At 50.7% G+C, this 19,300-nt stretch overlaps 1 protein-coding gene across 1 annotated transcript in view; it reads right to left on the bottom strand.

The window, feature by feature from the left end:
- Positions 1-19,300, bottom strand: part of LOC119966804 (uncharacterized protein C6orf163 homolog) — a 58,684-nt gene that overhangs the window by 13,937 nt on the left and 25,447 nt on the right. Inside the window, exons 3-4 of the mRNA XM_038798785.1 lie at positions 15,936-16,043; positions 2,268-2,470 (exon numbers count right to left, since the gene is read on the bottom strand). Coding sequence (XP_038654713.1) covers positions 2,268-2,470; positions 15,936-16,043 — 311 coding nt within the window. The remainder of the gene's footprint in view (positions 1-2,267; positions 2,471-15,935; positions 16,044-19,300) is intronic.

Raw genomic sequence — 19,300 nt, 5'->3', positions numbered from 1 at the left:
ACTCCCCCCATCCCGCCCCCTCCAACTGCTCCTTCCTCTCTCCTTTAAACCACCCCTCCAACCAACTCCCCTTTTTACCTCCCCTCTCCTAGATAACTGCTTCCCCCCACTTTCTGGCTACTCGCCGCAGCCCCCTCCCTCACACTAATTCTGTTTATGAGCATCCCAGCTAGCATGGCAATTCCCACCTGGAGAACTACACAAAAGAACCCCACCTACACTGCCCAAAGTACCTCTCACCCCACATTGCCTCTCCCCCTTTGCTCATCGGAAAGCCCCTACCCAGGCACCCCTCCCTCCTTCCCTCCAGCAGGACAAAGGAATCCAGGACTCGGGCTATTCCCTCATTGCTCATTGACCATAACAAAAGAAAGACCAACATGTGCAAAAACAAAACACTTGCAAACCTTGTAACTACATATCCAAAACCAAAATTCCCACTATTATTTCCCTCCCCCCCCCCAAACCATGCTCCTTGACAAATAATTTGTCCCCTCCCATGCCCTAAAAAAATGTTCTTTGTTCTTAAAAGTCACCCAGAGCCTGGCTGGGTACAACATCCCAACCCGGACCTTGCTGTGTGACAATAATTAACTGCATAAGAGCCTGTGTGATACATGTGATCCAAATAAATTGAACTTGATTCAATGATACTTGTTTGTGTGATGTGCCAGTTGTGAAACTCATCCAGGAGGGGCAGCAGTTCTCAAACTGGGATCTGTGGATATTTTCCAGGGAACGCACAAACTTATCTGCCTCCATTGCAAGTTTCATCTGACATTTTTGACGTTGGAGGGTTTCCAACTAGAGGCCATTACAATTGCAATTAATGAAATCTTATTAAATCTAATACTAACCTCCGTACCACGACTACAATCTCTGCCCACTGGTTTATGCAGGAACAGGGGCGCAATTCTCCGCACTCACGACGGTGTGGAGAATAGCGGGGGTCGTAAATTTTTACAGCCACGCTAGTCCGACGCCCTCCCGCTATTCTCCCCCCCCCCCCCCCACGCCCAACTCCCGACACGAATCGCTGCCGCCGTTTTTTTACGGCCAGCAGCGATTCTCAGCTGGCCGATGGGCCGAATTCCAAGCCCTTTACGGCCGTTTTTACAAACGGCAAACACACCTGGTCTGGCCATTCGTAAAAACGGCCGTAAAGTCCCGATCTTGGCAACCACGGCACCGATTGGCACGGCAGTACCACGGCCCACCGATCGCGGGCAGCGGGTCCGATTCCCGCGCACTCTTTGTCCTTCCGCCGCCCCGCTGTATCACTTCGCGGGGCGGCTGAGGGGCATCCCGGCCCGCGCATGCGCGGGTTTCGCGCAATGCGCGATGACGTCATCCGCGCATGCGCGGGTTGGAGTCTTCCAATCCGCGCATGCGCGGCTGACGTCATGTGACGCGTCAGCCGGCGCAAACTCTGGCAAGCGGGCTTAACGAAATTCGTTAAGCCTGCGATGCCGGAGTTCACGGCTGCGGCATACTAGCCCCGACCGGGGACCAGAATCGGTTCCCGGTCGGGGAGGGGGAGGCTGGCGTCAAACCCGCCCGGTTTTGACGCCAGCCTTACGATTTCTCCCTGTCTGGGAGAATCGCGCCCAGAGTTTGACCATTGATTCTTTGATGCATCAATCATACACACAAAAACATTCAATTTGTGGAAAGAAATGGGGCGAACTTTAGTTTAAAAAACTAAGTTTAGTTTTTAACTGAAGAATAATCCTCTGCCACTTCTCTTCCAGGAAAGCATACTTTGAAGAAATACTGCTCTTCTCTCTGGCAGGATTTCTGTTTGTCTCTTTTACCCTATTTGGAGGGCTGCCAGGTACTTTGGTTGTGTGGGAAGTGAACCATGCTACTCAATAGTGCTCCCATACCTGGATCTGAGGATATAAGACAACTGAATTCACATTGGCAGATGATTGGTGAATGCAAAGGCTCCTATTTCCAAAATATGCTGGGAAAACTGCCCAATGACATTTCAAATATATGCCAATGTCTCAGTAACCCTGGTACCAGAGGCTTAGCTGGCCCATTTGTCTTGTTTCCTGTGGCACTGCATGGAGAAAGACATGCCAAGGCGATTCCTAGCTTAGGAAACCCACCAAGCTGCCGCTAACAATTCAAACGGTAATGGTACATCTACCTGGTACCAATGGTCAACAGAGAGCCAGATGCATAGCTACTCCATCCGCTACTAAGGCATCTGCAGTGAATATTGCATAGATCTGACACAATGGGCGAGAACAAGAACTTACGTCACCATTTGATGAAGGACATGGGTTGACATTTCCTGTTCCTTTTCTATTGCTTCATTTAAAGCCTTTGTCTTTGCAATTTCACACTTGTAAAGTGTCTGCTGGATTTCATGCGCGAGGCGTTGTTTTCCAAGTTCACGCTCCTTGCTCACCTGCAGCTCTTGTTGCCATTGCATTTTAGCCTCAGTTTTCCGTATTGCTTCCTAATAAACAGAATGTTGGGTCAGGCAGCTTTATCAAGAGACAAAGATCTACAGAACCCAGAAATCAAATGCCAAACTGAATAAGAACACTTTTGTTCCAAATCATGAATTACAACAAGATTTCTATCATGAGATAAATTATTCAGTCAGCCTGTTACAAAGTGAGTTGGTGTGGTAGACTTTGCTAATTCAGTCTCCAGTATTACAGCATAGTTCAAAATAATGATAAAGCAAGTCAGGCCAGCATACGATGACAACTGATTGTGATTTGATTCTTTACATTTTGGGTAGCCTGCTGATAGCCTGTTTCATAGATCATAGATCATAGATCATAGAATATACAGTGCAGAAGGAGGCCATTTGGCCCATCGAGTCTGCACCGGCTCTTGGAAAGAGCCCCCTACCCAAGGTCAACACTTCCACCCTATCCCCAGTAACCCCACCCAACACTAAGGGCAATTTTGGACGCTAAGGGCATTTTATCACCTCACAAATGAACATAGAACATAGAACACACAGTGCAGAAGGAGGCCATTCGGCCCATCGAGTCTGCACCGGCTCTTGGAAAGAGCACCGTACCCAAGGTCAACACCTCCACCCTATCCCCAGTAACCCCACCCAGCACTAAGGGCAATTTTGGACGCTAAGGGCATTTTATCACCTCACAAATGAACATAGAACATAGAACACACAGTGCAGAAGGAGGCCATTCGGCCCATCGAGTCTGCACCGACCCACTTAAGCCCTCACTTCCACCCTATCCCCGTAACCCATAACCCCTGCTTACCTTTTTTGGACACTAAGGGCAATTTAGCATAGTCAGTCCACCTAACCTGCACGTCTTTGGACTGTGGGAGGAAACCGGAGCACCCGGAGGAAACCCACCCAGACAAGGGAAGAACGTGCAGACTCTGCACAGTGTCCCAGCGGGGAATAAAACCTAAGACCCTGGCGCTGTGAAGCCACAGTGTTAGCCACTTGTGCTACCGTGCTGCCCTTATCCCTCTTGGACGAAGTATCCTAGGACAGAATCTTACTGCCCCATTATAACTGCGAGGTCAAGAATCATATCAGGTAAAGAACTGTGCAGAGCAATCCACGTTTTATAGTCTCCTGCAAAACCCTCTGGTAAACCAATGCACACAGAACACAGAACACAGAATAGTTCAGCACAGAACAGGCCCTTCGGCCCTCGATGTTGTGCCGAGCAATGATCACCCCACTCAAACCCACGTATCCACCCTATACCCGTAACCCAACAACCCCCCCTTAACCTTACATTTTAGGACACTACGGGCAATTTAGCATGGCCAATCCACCTAACCCGCACATCTTTGGACTGTGGGAGGAAACCGGAGCACCCGGAGGAAACCCACGCACACACGGGGAGGACGTGCAGACTCCGCACAGACAGTGACCCAGCCGGGAATCGAACCTGGGACCCTGGAGCTGTGAAGCATTTATGCTAACCACCATGCTACCGTGCTGCCCCTGATGCACTTTAGTAATGGAATGGAGTTCCGAAGAACAGACACCAAAGCAGAATGGGGCAGCACGGTAGCACAGTGGCGAGCACTGCTGCCTCTCAGCGCCAGGGACTAGGGTTCAATTCCAGCATTGAGTGACTCCGGTTTCCCCCCACAGTCCAAAGAAGTGCAGGTTAAGTGGATTGGCCATGCTAAATTTCCCCTTAGTGTGCAGGTTAGATGGGGTTATAAGGTTACAGGGATAGGGCAGGGGCGTGGGTCTAGGTAGGGTACCCTCTCAGAGTTATTGCAGACTCTATGGGCCGAATGGTCTCCTTCATAGGAATTCTATATTATACTTAAAAGGTTAACTGTGTTTCTCTCTACACAGATGCTGCCACACCTACTGAGTTTTCCCAGCACTTTCTGTTATACTGTACAGTACTTCCCTACCTTTATGGTTCACGTGTAAAACTGAAGTGACAATGTGGTGACATAAGCTGCTGGTGGTGTATGAATCATACTTGGCATTTCGTTTTGCAGTGAGTTCCCGATATCAACATGCTGACATTAAGAGCACCAGGAAGCAACAGAAATAAACATCAAAATGTAATACATAAATTAATCTGGAGGCCAGAACCCCTTGGGCTGCTCCTGAATACCTTATACTGACTGATTGTAGGCTGTTGGAACAGAATGCCCTTTGTAGACATGATTGGTGGACAAGGTCAAATGCAGAAAGAGGAAATATATTTGAACTTTACCCAGCTCAGTCTTGGAAGTAGTGCAGTAACACTGAGCCAAAGCTGAACAGAATGTAAATCCTTCATCAGGAAGCATATTAATGCATTAAGGTGCACAACTCTAACCACAGCAACATACAAAAGATATAGCTGCATTAGAGTAATGGAAGTGAAATTCTGAGACTCGCTTCTAAGCATACGTTAGAAGTTATATAACACCACTGTTCAAAATATTTTCTTCCCATAAATAATTGTGCTAACAACAGTGCTAATGCAAAATCCTTCTTGTCATCTTTTTTAAAATATAAATTTAGAGTACCCAATTCATTTTTTCCAATTAAGGGGCAATTTAGCGTGGCCAATCCACCTAGCCTGTTCATCTTTGGGTTGTGGGGGCAAAACCCACGAAACACGAGGAGAATGTGTAAACTCCACACGACAGTGACCCAGAGCCAGGATCAAACCTGGGACCTCAGCGCAGTGAGGAGCAATGGTAACCCCTGCACCACCGTGCTGCCCAGTTCCTTCTTGTCATTTAATGGTGTTTTAAAGAGCTGCTTCACAATTCCAACCCCTTTTTCAGCTTTACCATTGGCTTGTGGATACAGTGGGCTAAATGTTACATGTGTGAAGTTGTATTTGATAGAAAATTGTAACCATTCCACGCTGCTAAAGCATGTTCCATTATCCGCGACACATCCGTGGTCTGAAGTAAAATAAATCCATGGCGACTTTTACGCATGTTTGCGTGATAAGTTCACTTTCCACCAAGGTTTGTTTGCACTGTGCTGATTGATGCATCTGACACACACAACATTCCGTTATATAATTGTCCACATCTGCATCCCCGGCCAGTGTACCGATTGTCTTGCTCTACATCTACAATTCTCAGTTCCCTGATGACCTTCATGTATTTGCTGTAAAATGTTCTGTCTGAGACAGGAAGGAGTTACAATTCGATCCCCTATCCCCTTTTAGCAGCAATCTGTTGATGACTGTCAGGTCATCCTTTACTTTGCGATAGCTGGTGCATTTGCCTTTCAGCCATCCGTCACGTAGGTATTGACTCACTTGCTGAAGTGCAGCGTCTTTGTCAGTTTCTTTCTTGATTAACTGTGATTTAGCATCTGTTATAGGTAACATGGCAGCAATAAAGTTTACTTGTGCTTCTACACTAAGCACATCATCAACTGCTTTTATATCACTGTACACCGTGGCTCTGGGTAGTGCATCTACAAGGACTAACTCTTTGCCTGGTGTATTAACTAATTCAAAACCATACCGACGCAGTTTTGTCATCATGCGCTGGATGAGTGGTGACATGTCATTAAGATGTTTCTTAATGATGTTCACCAGCGGGCGATGATCAGTCTCTACAATAAAATGTGGTAGCCCATACACGTCATAGTGAAATTTTTGGATGCCCGTTACTAGGTCTAAACATTCTTTTTCAATTTGAGCATATCTCTGCTTCGTCTGGGTCTTAGAGCGAGATGCACATGCAACTGGTTTCCAAGAGTCGTCGTCTGATTTTTGTAATAATACCGTTCCAATGTCATTTTGGCTGGCATCAGTTGATATTTTAGTTTCGTGTGTTGAGTCAAAAAATGGTGTCCGTAAATTCAAACGAATTAAACAGTTCTAACGCCTGCGGATCTACCAGATTTAGTAGGAGGGCTATTTTTCTTTTATAAGGAGCTCATTCAAGTGCAGAGTCAGATAGAAAAACTTCATTTGTTGCTTGAAGCTTTTTCAATTCAAGCTAAGTTTACTCGACATTTTGAAGTGATCAGGTTTCATCACAGCTTCCATGTTGCTCTCGGTGCTTTCTTGCAGAGCCTGAGATGTGGAAGCGGTGCGATGATTTTTTTCTGTTTTCTTTCATTATTGCTTACTCTTTAGGATCACACTTCTGGTACCATGTGGCAATCTTTGTGAGGTTGACTTCAGGATGAAAAGCGGATGAACTAAACTAATTTTATTTACACTACTTGATTTAGAGTTCGACACTTATGCATACGGTAAACAAACATTATTAAATTACACTCACTCACACTATCTCTATATTCTAACTACAATTATATTCTATCTTACTAGCTCTACAATGCACTCGACTTCTGGTGGCGGTGATGACGTAGGAAGCCGCACATTTGGGAGCTCCCGTTTCAAACTGACTTTTCGGCTCTTTTTAGAGCCCAAAACGGAATTTTTTTGACATCTCCCGGTGGGAGAAGGTGTGCTGATCGACTTTCTCCGCATTTCATGACTCGAACTCGGAGTGGAAAGGCGGAAAAAACGGCAGCAGCTCCCCAGAAAAAACGGGGGAAGGAATCCAAGATGGCGGCCGGCGGAGCACCAGAGGAGTGGAAGCAGTGGGCCCAGGAGCAGCAAGCTGCTCTCCTGCGCTGTTTTGCAGATTTCAAGGCTGAGGTCCTGAGCTCTCTGCAGGAAATGAACAAAAGGCTCTCGGAGATTCAGACGGCCGAGGGTGCTGCCATCAAGGCGTTGCCAGCGCCGGCCCTAGGGTTGCTGGCGCCCCGGGCAAGCCGAACTTCGGCGCCCTTGGGGGGGGGGGGGGGGGCCGGGGGGGGGGGGGCCAAGAGGGGGGGCCGAGAGGGGGGCGGGGCGAGGGGGGGGGGGGGGAGAAGGTGGTGCGGGGCCGAGGGGGGGGGGAGACGGGGGGCGGGGCCGATGAGGGGGGCGGGGCCCGAGAGGGGTTGCGGGGGAGCGGACCCGAGGGGAGGCGGGGGAGCGGGACCCGAGGGGAGGGCGGGGGGAGGACCCGAGGGGAGGGCGGGGGGAGCGGACCCGAGGGGAGGGCGTGGGCGCGGACCCGAGCGGAGGGCTAGGGGGGGGAGCGAGACCGAGGGGTGAGGAGTGCGCGGGGAGCGGACCCGAGGGTTTTAGTGGCGGGGGGGAGCGGAACCGAGGGGAGGCGGGGGGGCGCGTCCCGAGGGGAGGGCTGGTGGGGAGCGGACCGGGGAGGTCGGGGGGAGCGGACCCGAGGGGAGGGCGGGGGGAGCGGACCCGAGGGTTGGGGCGGGGGGAGCGGGACACGAGGGTAGGGCGGGGGGAGCGGACCCCGAGGGGAGGGCGGGGGGAGCGGACCCGAGGTGGAGGGCGGGGGGAGCGGGACCGAGGGGAGGGCGGGGGGAGCGGACCCGAGGGTGGAGGGCGGGGGGGGCGGACCCGAGGGGAGGCGGGGGGGGCGGACCGAGGGGAGGGCGGGGGGGGCGGACCCGGGGGAGGGCGGGGGGGCGGACCCGAGGGAAGGGCGGGGGGGCGGACCCGAGGGGAGGGCGGGGGGGGCGGACCGAGGGGAGGGGGGGGGGGGACCCGAGGGGCGGGGCGGACCCGAGGGGGGGGGCGGGGCGGGGGGACGGACCGATGGGGGTGGCGGGGGGGACGGACCGAGGGGGGGGCGGGGGGACGGACCGAGGCGGGGGGGGGGGCGGGGGGGAAGGACCCGAGGGCGGGGGGGGCGGGGGACGGACCCAAGGTGGGGGGGGGAGAGGACCACCGAGCGGGGGGGCGGACCGAGGGGACGGACTGGGGGGGGCCGCCCTGGGGGAGTGCGGCCACACTGGGGGAGGGCGGCCACCGCGCATGCGCTGGTTGGCTCCGGCCCAACTGCGCATGCGCGGGACCCGAGTCTGGCACCCCCTAGCACATGGCGCCCCGGGCGACAGCCCGAGTTGCCGGTGCCTTGAGCCGGCCCTGGGCGTTGCAGACGCAGGCCACTGAACGAGAGGAGGAGGCCCTGGTCCTCGTGAGTAAGGTGGAGGGGCACGAGGCACTCCACAAGAAGTGGCAGGAACGCTTCGAGGAGCTTGATCACCGCATGAGGCGGAAAAATCTGAGGATCTTGGGCCTTGCGGAGGGGCTGGAGGGGCTGGAGGGGTCGGATCTGACAACCTACATGGCTACGATGCTGAACACGCTAGCGGGGGCCGGATCTTTCCACCTGCCCCTGGAGCTGGAGGGAGCCCACAGGGTACTGGCCAGGATGCCTAAGGAGAATGAACCCCCGCGTGCGGTACTGGTGAGGTTCCACCGGTTCAGTGATCGGGGGTGTGTGCTGCGCTGGGCCAAGAAGGTGAAGGGTTGGGGGTTGCGGGGTCGGTTGTAATACTTTATTGCTGGTTTCTGCTGTTGCTGTGTTCTCTTTTTCTGTACATTTGTAATTTTGATATGGTTATTTATTGGGGTGTTGTTCTGTTTTTTGTTGGGGGGCATTGTTTGAGTTTTGTATTTTGTGGGGGGGGTTGGGGGGTTTGTTGTATTCTGTATAGGGTTGGGGGTGTGGAGTGGGGCTGGTATTTGGGAGCTGCGTCAGAAGGGTGCGGTGGGGCAGTGCGAAAGCGCGGGCTTTCCTCTGGTTTCCCGCGTTGCGGGGCTGGGGGGTGGAGACGATGACAGGGGAGCGGGGCCTTAACTGGTTCCTCCCCGTGCTGGAGCGGTGCCTGGAGGAGGGATAGGATGTGGGATGATCCCACTTTGGGAGGGATCGGGTTTTTGGCGGGAGTTTCCGGGGTCAGCAGAAGTTAGCTGACCCACGGAAGTACAATGGAGGACGGTTCGCGGCTAGGAGGGATCCTAGCCTGGGGGGGGGGGGGGGGGGGGGGATACCGGGTTGCTGCTGGCAGGGTCAGGAAGGAGCTGGTGGGGGCCGGGGGGACAGAGGTGAGGTGTTGTGGCTGTGGGGACTGGGTCGGGCGGGGGGTGCTGGCCTGGGGCGGGCAGTCGACGGGCTATGGCTAGTCGACGGGGGAGGGGGGCGGGACGCCCTCTGATCCGGTTGGTCACCTGGAATGCGAGAGGATTGAATGGGCCGATGAAGCGGTTGAGGGTACTTGCTCATCTGAGGGGGCTAAAGGCAGATGTGGCAATGCTTCAGGAGACCCACCTGAAGGTGGCGGACCAGGTCCGTCTGAGGAAGGGGTGGGTGGGGCAGGTTTTCCACTCTGGATTGGATGTGAAGAACCGGGGAGTGGCGATTCTGGTGGGGAAAATGTGTCGTTTGAGGCATCAGAGGTAGTGGCAGATAAGGGGGGTAGGTATGTTATGGTTAGGGCCAGGCTACAAGGAGAGAAGGTGGTACTTGCTAGTGTGTATGCCCCAAATTGGGATGATGCGGGCTTCATGAGGCGCATGCTGGGACGGGTCCCGGATCTAGAGGCGGGAGGTCTGATTATGGGGGGGACTTCAATACGGTGTTGGATCCATCACTGGATCGGTCCAGCTCTAGGACGGGTAGGAGGCCGGTGGCGGCCAAGGTACTGAGAGGGTTTATGGACCAGATGGGTGGGGTGGATCCATGGAGGTTTGTGAGGCCGAGGGCACGGGAGTACTCTTTCTTCTCCCACGTACATAGGGTCTATTCTCGGATAGACTTCTTCGTGGTGAGTAGGGGACTGATTCCGAGAGTGGAGGAGGCCGAATATTCGGCTATTGCAATCTCCGACCACGCTCCGCATTGGATAGAGTTGGAGATGGGGGAGGTGTGGAACCAGCGCCCGTTGTGGCGGTTGGATGTGGGGTTGTTGGCGGAGGAGGTATGTAGGAGGGTCCGGGCAAGTATTGAGGGGTACCTCGAGGTGAATGATACGGGGGAGGTCCAGGTGAGGATGGTATGGGAAGCCCTGAAGGCAGTGATTCGTGGGGAGCTGATATCCATCCGGGCACACAGGGAGAGGAGCGAGAGGAGTGAGAGGTATAGACTGGTGGGAAAGATGCTGGAGGTGGACAGGAGGTACGCAGAGGCACCAGAGGAGGGACTGTTGGGGGAGAGGTGCAGCCTCCAGGCTAAATTTGGCTTGCTGACCACTAGAAAGGCGAAGCAACAGTGGAGGAAGGCAAAAGGGGCAGTGTACGAACATGGATGTAATGGTGTTACAGTTAAATAAAGGTAATTACGAGGGCATGAGAGAGGAACTGGCGAAAATCGACTGAAAGCAGACCCTAGTGGGGAAGACAGCAGAGCAAAAATGGCAGGAGTTTGTATGCATAATTGAGGACACTGTACAGAGGTTCATCTCCAAGAAAAGAAAGATTATCCGGGGAGGGATTAGACAGCCATGGCTGACAAAGGAGGTCAGGAAATGTATCAAAGAAAAAGAGAGATCCTATAAAGTGGCCAAAAGCACTGGGAAATCAGAAGATTGGGAAGGCTACAAAAACAAACAGAGGTTAACAAAGAGACAAATAAGGAAGGAGAGGATCAAATATGAAGGCAGGCTAGCCAGTAATATAAGAAATGATAGTAAAAGTTTCTTTCAATACATAAGAAACAAACGACAGGCCAAAGTAAACATTGGGCCAATTCAAACTGATTCCGGAAGGCTAGTGATGGGAGACGAGGAAATGGCTGGAGAACTTAATAAGTACTTTGCCTCTGTCTTCACAGTGGAAGACATGAGTAATATCCCAAAAATTATAGAGGGTCAGGGGGCTGAGTTGAGTATGGTTGCCATTACAAAAGAGATGGTGCTAAAAAAGTTAAAAGGTCATAAAATTGACAAATCTCCTGGCCCCGATGGGCTACACCCTAGAGTTCTGAGAGAGGTGGCTGAAGAAATAGCGGAAGCGTTGGTTGAGATCTTTCAAAAATCACTGGAGTCAGGGAAAGTCCCGGACGATTGGAAGATCGCTGTTGTAACCCCCTTGTTCAAGAAAGGATCAAGACAAAAGATGGAAAATTATAGGCCAATTAGCCTAACCTCGGTTGTTGGTAAAATTCTAGAATCGATCGTTAAGGATGAGATTTCTAAATTCTTGGAAGAGCAGGGTCGGATTAGAACAAGTCAACATTGATTTAGTAAGGGGAGGTCGTGCCTGACGAACCTGTTAGAATTCTTTGAGGTTGTGACAAGTAGGTTAGACCAGGGAAACCCAGTGGATGTGGTCTATCTGGATTTCCAAAAGGCCTTTGATAAGGTGCCACACAGGAGGCTGCTGAGTAAGGTGAGGGCCCATGGTGTTCGAGGTGAGCTACTGGCATGGGTTGAGGATTGGCTGTCTGACAGAAGGCAGAGAGTTGGGATAAAAGATTCTTTTTCAGAATGGCAGCCGGTGACCAGCGGTGTCCCACAGGGTTCAGTGTTGGGCCGCAGCTGTTCACCATATATATTAATGATCTGGATGAAGGGACTGGGGGCATTCTAGCGAAGTTTGCCGATGATACAAAGTTAGGTGGCCAGGCAGGTAGTGCTGAGGAAGTGGGGAGGCTGCAGAAGGATCTAGACAGTTTGGGAGAGTGGTGCAGGAAATGGCTGATGCAATTCAACGTGAGAAAATGTGAGGTCTTGCACTTTGGAAAAAAGAATCCAAGCACAGACTACTTTCTAAACGGTGAGAAAATTCATAATGCCAAAGTACAAAGGGATCTGGGAGTGCTAGTCGAGGATTCCCTAAAGGTAAACATGCAGGTTGAATCTGTGATTAAGAAAGCGAATGCAATGTTGTCATTTATCTCAAGAGGGTTGGAATATAAAAGCAGCGATGTGCTACTGAGCCTTTATAAGGCTCTGGTTAGGCCCCATTTGGAGTACTGTGTCCAGTTTTGGGCCCCACATCTCAGGAAGGACATACTGGCACTGGAGCGTGTCCAGCGGAGATTCACACGGATGATCCCTGGAATGGCGGGTCTAACATATGATGAACGGCTGAGGATCCTGAGATTGTATTCATTGGAGTTTAGAAGGTTAAGGGGAGATCTAATAGAAACTTACAAGATAATACATGGCTTAGAAAGGGTGGACGCAAAGAAACTGTTTCCGTTAGGCGAGGAGACGAGGACCCTTGGGCACAGCCTTAGAATTAGAGGGGGTAAATTCAGAACAGAAATGCGGAGACATTTCTTCAGCCAGAGAGTGGTGGGCCTGTGGAATTCATTGCCGCGGAGTGCAGTGGAGGCCGGGACGCTAAATGGCTTCAAGGCAGAGATAGATAAATTCTTGATGTCGCGAGGAATTAAGGGCTACGGGGAGAATGCTGGTAGGTGGAGTTGAAATGCCCATCAGCCATGATTGAATGGCGGAGTGGACTCAATGGGCCGAATGGCCTTACTTCCACTCCTATGTCTTATGGTCTATGGTCTTATGGTGAAAAGGCGAGTAGGATGCTGGCTCATCAGCTCCGCAAGCGGGATGCGGCTAAGGAAATTGCTGGAGTGAGAGACAAGAGTGGGAATGTGGTGCGGAAGGGTGTAGAGGTGAATGAGGTTTTCAAGGACTTTTATGGGGAACTGTACCGGTCGGAGGCAACGGGGGAGAGGAGGGGAATGGAGAGGTTCCTTGGCGGGCTTTCTTTCCTGAAGGTGCAGGAGGAGCAGGTGGAGGGGTTGGGGGCGCCGATTGAGCTGGAGGAGCTAGTTAAGGGGATTGGGCAGATGCAGTCAGGAAAGGCGCCGGGGCCGGATGGGTTCCCGGTGGAATTTTATAAAACGTTTGTGGACCTAGTGGGCCCCTTGCTGGTGCGGACACTTAATGAGGCGTGGGAAGGGGGGACTTTGCCCCCGACGATGTCGCGGGCACTGATTTCATTAATCTTAAAGAGGGACAAGGACCCACAGCAGTGTGGTTCATACAGGCTCATATCTCTCCTCAACGTAGATGCCAAGGTGCTGGCAAAAATCCTGGCCACCAGGATAGAGGACTCTGTGCCAGGGGTTGTACACGAGGACCAGACAAGGTTTGTGAAGGGAAGGCAGCTGAACACGAATGTGTGGAGATTGTTGAATGTCATCATGATGCCGGCGATTGAGGGGGAGGCAGAGATAGTGGTGGCGCTGGATGCAGAGAAGGCCTTCGATAGAGTGGAGTGGGGGTACTTATGGGAGGTGTTGGGGAGGTTTGGATTTGGTGAAGGGTTTATTAGATGGGTGAGGCTGCTATATGAGGCCCCGATGGCGTGTGTGGCCACGAATGGGAGGAGGTCGGAGTACTTCCGGCTTTGCCGAGGGACCAGGCAGGGTTGCCCCCTGTCCCCCTTGTTGTTTGCATTGGCAGTCGAGCCATTGGCGATGGCGTTGAGGAATTCAGGGAGGTGGAGAGGTTTGGTGCGAGGTGGGGAGGAACATAGGGTGTCGTTGTATGCCGATGACCTGTTACTGTATGTGGCGGACCCGGTGGGAGGGATGCCAGGGGTGATGGAGCTGCTAGATGAGTTTGGGATATTTTCAGGTTATAAACTAAATTTAGGCAAGAGTGAGGTGTTTGTGGTGCACCCTGGAGACCAGGAGGAAGGAATTGGTAGGCTCCCGCTTAGGAGGGCAGGGAAGAGTTTTAGGTACCTGAGGGTGCAGGTGGCCAGGGACTGGGGGACTCTTCACAAGCATAATTTCACCAGGCATGTGGATCAGATGGAGGAGGGGTTCAAGAGGTGGGACATGCTGCCATTGTCGTTGGCGGGGAGGGTGCAGTCCATCAAAATGACGGTGCTTCCAAGATTCTTTTTCCTCTTTCAGTGCCTGCCCATCTTCATCCCCAGGGCCTTCTTTAGGAGAGAGACTAGCAGTATTTTGAGCTTTGTGTGGGCGCATGGGACTCCGAGCGTGAAGAGGGTTTTCCTGGAGCGAGGGAGGGATAGAGGGGGGCTAGCGCTGCCCAACCTTTTGGGGTACTATTGGGCGGCCAATGTGTCAATGGTGCGTAAATGGGTGATGGGGGGGGGGGGAGGCGGCGTGGAAAAGAATGGAGATGGCGTCATGTAGAGGTACGAGCCTGGGTGCCATGGCAACGGCGCCGTTGCCGCTCTCCCCTAAGAGGTATACCACGAGCCCGGTGGTGGCGGCGACACTAAGAATCTGGGGACAGTGGAAACGGCATAGGGGGGAAACAGGGGGCTCGATGGAGGCTCCATTGGGTGGAAATCATTGGTTCATCCCGGGGAACAATGGTGGGGGATTTAGGGGGTGGCAAAGGGTGGGCATCAGTAAATTAAGGGACCTGTTTATTGCCGGGAGGTTTGCGGGCCTGGGGGAACTGGAAGATAAATTTGGGCTCCCCCAAGGGAACATGTTCAGATACTTGCAGGTAAAGGCGTTTGCTAGGCAACAGGTAGAGGAGTTCCCTTTCCTGCCCTCGCGGGGGGAGATGGACAGAGTACTTTCGGGGGTGTGGGTCGGAGAGGGGAAGGTGTCTGACATTTATAAGGTAATGCAGGAGGTGGAGGAGTTGGCAGTGGAGGATCTGAAGGCTAAATGGGAGGGGGAACTTGGGGAGCAGATAGAGGACGGGACTTGGGTGGATGCCTTGGAGAGAGTCAACTCTTCCTCTTCATGTGCGAGGCTTAGTCTCATCCAATTTCAGGTGCTGCACCGGGCCCATATGTCCAGGACTAGGATGAGTAGGTTCTTTGGGGGTGAGGACAGGTGCACCAGGTGTTCAGGGAGTCCAGCGAATCATGCCCATATGTTCTGGGCATGCCCGGCACTGGAAGAATTCTGGAAGGGGGTGGCGGGGACGGTGTCGAGGGTGGTTGGATCCAGGGTCAAACCAGGGTGGGGTCTCGCGATTTTTGGAATTGCGGTGGAGCCGGGAGTGCAGGAGGCGAAAGAGGCCGGTGTCCTGGCCTTTGCGTCCCTAGTAGCCCGGCGGAGGATCTTGTTGCAGTGGAAGGATGTGAGGCCCCCATGTGTGGAGACCTGGATCAGTGACATGGCGGGATTTATAAAATTGGAGAGGGTCAAATTTGCCCTGAGAGGATCAATACAAGGGTTCTATAAACGGTGGCAGCCTTTTCTGGACTTCCTGGCTCAAAGATAGGTATCTTGGTCAATAGCAGCAGCAACCCGGGGGGAGGCGGGGGGGGGGGGGGGGGGGGAGAGGAGGGGGGGAGAGAGGGGGGGGGGTAAGGGGGGTGTTCCTTATTATAGTTTCTATTTTTTTTTCTCTACGGTTATGTAACTTAACATTGTGTTAATTTAAGTTGTTGTTAATATGTTGTGTTGTTCATTGAGGAGGGGCAAATGTTTATGATCACTATCATTATTGTTATTGTTGGTATTTTGTTATGGTTCGATGTTGTTGTATAAATTCAAAATTTTTCAATAAAATTTTTTTTTTTAAAAAAAAGCTCTACAATGCACTCTACTCCAATCTCCTCTCAACTCTCATTTACCCTCTCCAGCTCACTCTCCCAAAAATCCAAGAGGCAGTGTAATTTATAGTACTGTCCTGTAGCTCCCTCTGGTGGCTAGTTTTAACATAACATTGACTCTTCACACGCTGGACATTTGTATAATTTCACACCTACCTTTACTGCATTCATGTGTTCCTTCTTCAATATCTCTATCTCCTTTTTCTTTATCTTTTCAGCCTCAAGCAACGCATTTTTTACTGCCTCTTCTTTCTCCATTTTGGCCTGGACAAGCATTAACACAAAAACGAGTAACAAGTGCTAATCACTCTGTTCATTTCTTAGGAAAAATAATTTATATTAGTTTTAAATCTTTACGAGTAGGGAGTTTTGTCAGGCATCAATAACTGTTCATATCCATTTCTCATCATTGGGTAAAATTTACCATGTATTAATCTTAATTTTAGGCAGAGAGTGAAAAGCGTTTTTCCCATAAACAACACCTAGTTTGGTGCAACATTGATAATAGCCAGGTTAGCCTGTGGCTCAGATTATCTCATCTTCTGTTTGATGTAAGTGAGCAGCAGTATGGAGCAAAGTAAAGATGGTATTTACCACTGACAGTACAAAGTGAAAGCAGATTAAAAGTATGATTTATAGGCAACATCCATCCATCAGGAGAATCACTTTTCCAAATAAAATCTGTCAATAGTTTTAGATTTATAGTGCTTTACGGTTAGAAAGTTATAACTACTTGTGTCATTATAAGTGGCTCAGAAACAGGGGAGGCACGGTGCTGCAGTGGTTAGCACTGCTGCCTCACGACGCTGAGGACCTGGGCTCAATCCCGGCCCCGGGTCACTGTCTGTGTGGAGTTTGCAAATTCTCCTCGTGTCTGCGTGGGTTTTACCCCCACGACCCAAAGATGTGCAGGGTAGGTGGATTGGACACACTGAATTGCCCCTTAATTGGGGGGAAAAAAGTGCCGCAGGAAAATGTGTACAGATTCATCCTGCTAAATCTCTTCCTTCTCTTCATCGACCTCTAAGTTTTGGTTATTGTTTGATGGCTAAAGCACACTACTTTAACTGATACATTTTCCACATTGTCCTGCAATTTTCATTTGCCCTGTGCTGTGTGTTGAGCTAAAGTGTTGATGGGACCTGGAACACTCCGGGCTGATGGGAGAGCAGGAGCTTGTTACTTTTTCAGAAGAATCTCAGTGAATGGAATTTCACTTCAACAATGTATTGGGCCGGGCAGCACGGCGGCGCAGTGGTTAGCACTGCTGCCTATGTGCTGAGGACCCAGGGTTCAATCCCGGCCCTGCGTAACTGTCCGTGTGGAGTTTGCACATTTTCCCCACGTCTGCATGGGTTTCACCCTCACAACCCAAAGATGTGCAGGGTAGGTGGATTGGCCACGCTAAATTGCCCCTTAATTGGAAAAAAAATAATTGGGTAATCTAAATTTTAAAATGGACTAGGTGCATTTTTCAGAGCTATTTTCTATTGGCTCAGTTTTTAAAGTTTTGACCAAGAAATTTGGCTGACCCAATTTTACCCGTTACAATGATAAATTAGAAATTGGGAACTCAAATTGGGATTCCTATTTTGAAGGAGGAAGAATGACCAAAAAGGTGTGCTAGGCAGGCCAGATTGCCCTTATTGATCCCAAAGGGAAAGGTGAGCAACAGTTCAGAGTGCACTGCAAGAGGAATCCTGGATGGAGTTACTGCAATTGTGTAGGGTACTGCTGGGGCCACAACTGGGGTATTGTGTGCAATTTTGGTGTCCTTATCTGAGGAAGGATGCTCTTGCTATTGTGGCCAGCTAAAATGGTGTCCAGCAAGGGATGCTGGGGAAAGTGGTCAGGTTTTATGGACAAGCAGGCTGCAGAACAGATCAAACAAAGTTGCAGCAAGAGGCTTTACAAACTTCAAAAGATTTTGCAGGTTGATGCAAACAATATAGGCAAAAGGCCATCTCCAGGCCTTCCCAGGAACAATAGAACTGCCCTGTCAATCACACTTTTTTCTAAGACACAGCAGCACCTAAATTCCTTATTTGGAAGGGCCTACCTGTCCCCAACACCTCCAGGCATGGCCATTGAGCGGCCACCACAAAATTGATGTGGCAGCCCCTGATTGGACGTGATTGATCAGGCTGATCGAGCCCTAATCAATTGATTGACAAATGACCCAGAGACCGCCCACCAAAGAGCACAAAATCCAAGCAGCTTAAAAGGGGCTGCACCACCTTGGAATCTCTCTCTGCAGTAGCAACCAACAATGGTGACCATTCACCGGTCAAAGAGAAGGACCATCATCCCTGACCAACTAAAGGAAGGCCAGAGTCAGGAACAGACCAGACCAAGGACTGAATATTGAGGACTACAAGACTCGGGGTACAGATAAAGGTAAATATCAGTCAGGTACTTGCTAGTCACTCTGAAGTTAAGTTAAGGTCTCGTACGTAATAGCTTTGTAGTTTGACTTAAGTGTGTGTGTGTGATCGATTAACACTGATAATTGTGTGATAGTGAATAAATATTGAATCATTGTATGAAACAGACTTGTAGTCATTTGTCCACCGTTTACAGGTTAAGGCACACTGCGGTTTAGACAGGTACAACACTATGGAGGGAGTGTAGCGAAGATTTACCCGGCTGATTCCAAGGATGACGGGATTACAAAATTCTGACAGGTAAATTCAAAAAGAATATTCCCCAGGTGGGGAGTTCAGAACTAGGGGTTATAGGTTGAGGATAAGGGGTAATCTTTTTAGACTGAGGTGAGGAAAAATTTCTGCATCCAGAGAGTGATGAATCTGTGGAATTTGTTACCACAAAATGTGGTTGGGGCCAAATCGTTGTGTAATTTCAAGAAGGAATTAGATATAGCTCTTGGGGCTAAAGGGATCAAGGGTTACGGAGGGAAGGCCGGATCAGGGTATTGAACTTGATGATCAGCCATGATCATAATGAATGGCGGAGCAGGCTCGAAGGGCTGAACGGTCTTCTCCTGCTTCTATTTTTTATGTTTCTATGTTTACTAAATTATAATTGTAGCAACTAAAATGCTACTTACAAGCAAAGGCACAAATTAATCAAAGTGCGATTGGGCTATCGTCTTTGCCAGCTCTGCTTCACTAGGCAGGCAGTGACAGAGCTGTACTGTCTCCTGGAATCTGACCATCAAAATGAGAACCATGAATCACTACAAACTTGTACTTTTCAAATTCGGATTTATTGTAAGCTGCCCATATTTACACATCAGCCAAACTGCAATCAACAGATACATCAAGCAGGAGGCTGATGTATTATTTACCACGGCAGAGAATTTAATCAGAGAATGAAGGGCTATTCAATTTGTTTCTCATTACTCAAGTTCTCAAAAGTCTAGCAATTCACTGAAGATACTCATATACTGCTATCATGAAACACTATTGGATCCTTCCCTCCTCTGCCAGGGCTGCTCACTATTCCCGGAACCCAGGATGAAGCTTCTCTTCTCCGCTATAAACCAACTTGAGTATTGCTGA

Source organism: Scyliorhinus canicula, chromosome 6 (genome assembly GCF_902713615.1).
Source record: "Scyliorhinus canicula chromosome 6, sScyCan1.1, whole genome shotgun sequence".
Lineage (NCBI taxonomy): Eukaryota > Metazoa > Chordata > Chondrichthyes > Carcharhiniformes > Scyliorhinidae > Scyliorhinus > Scyliorhinus canicula.
Note: the sequence above shows the minus strand (reverse complement) of the source record. Positions and strands in the feature narration are given on the sequence as shown.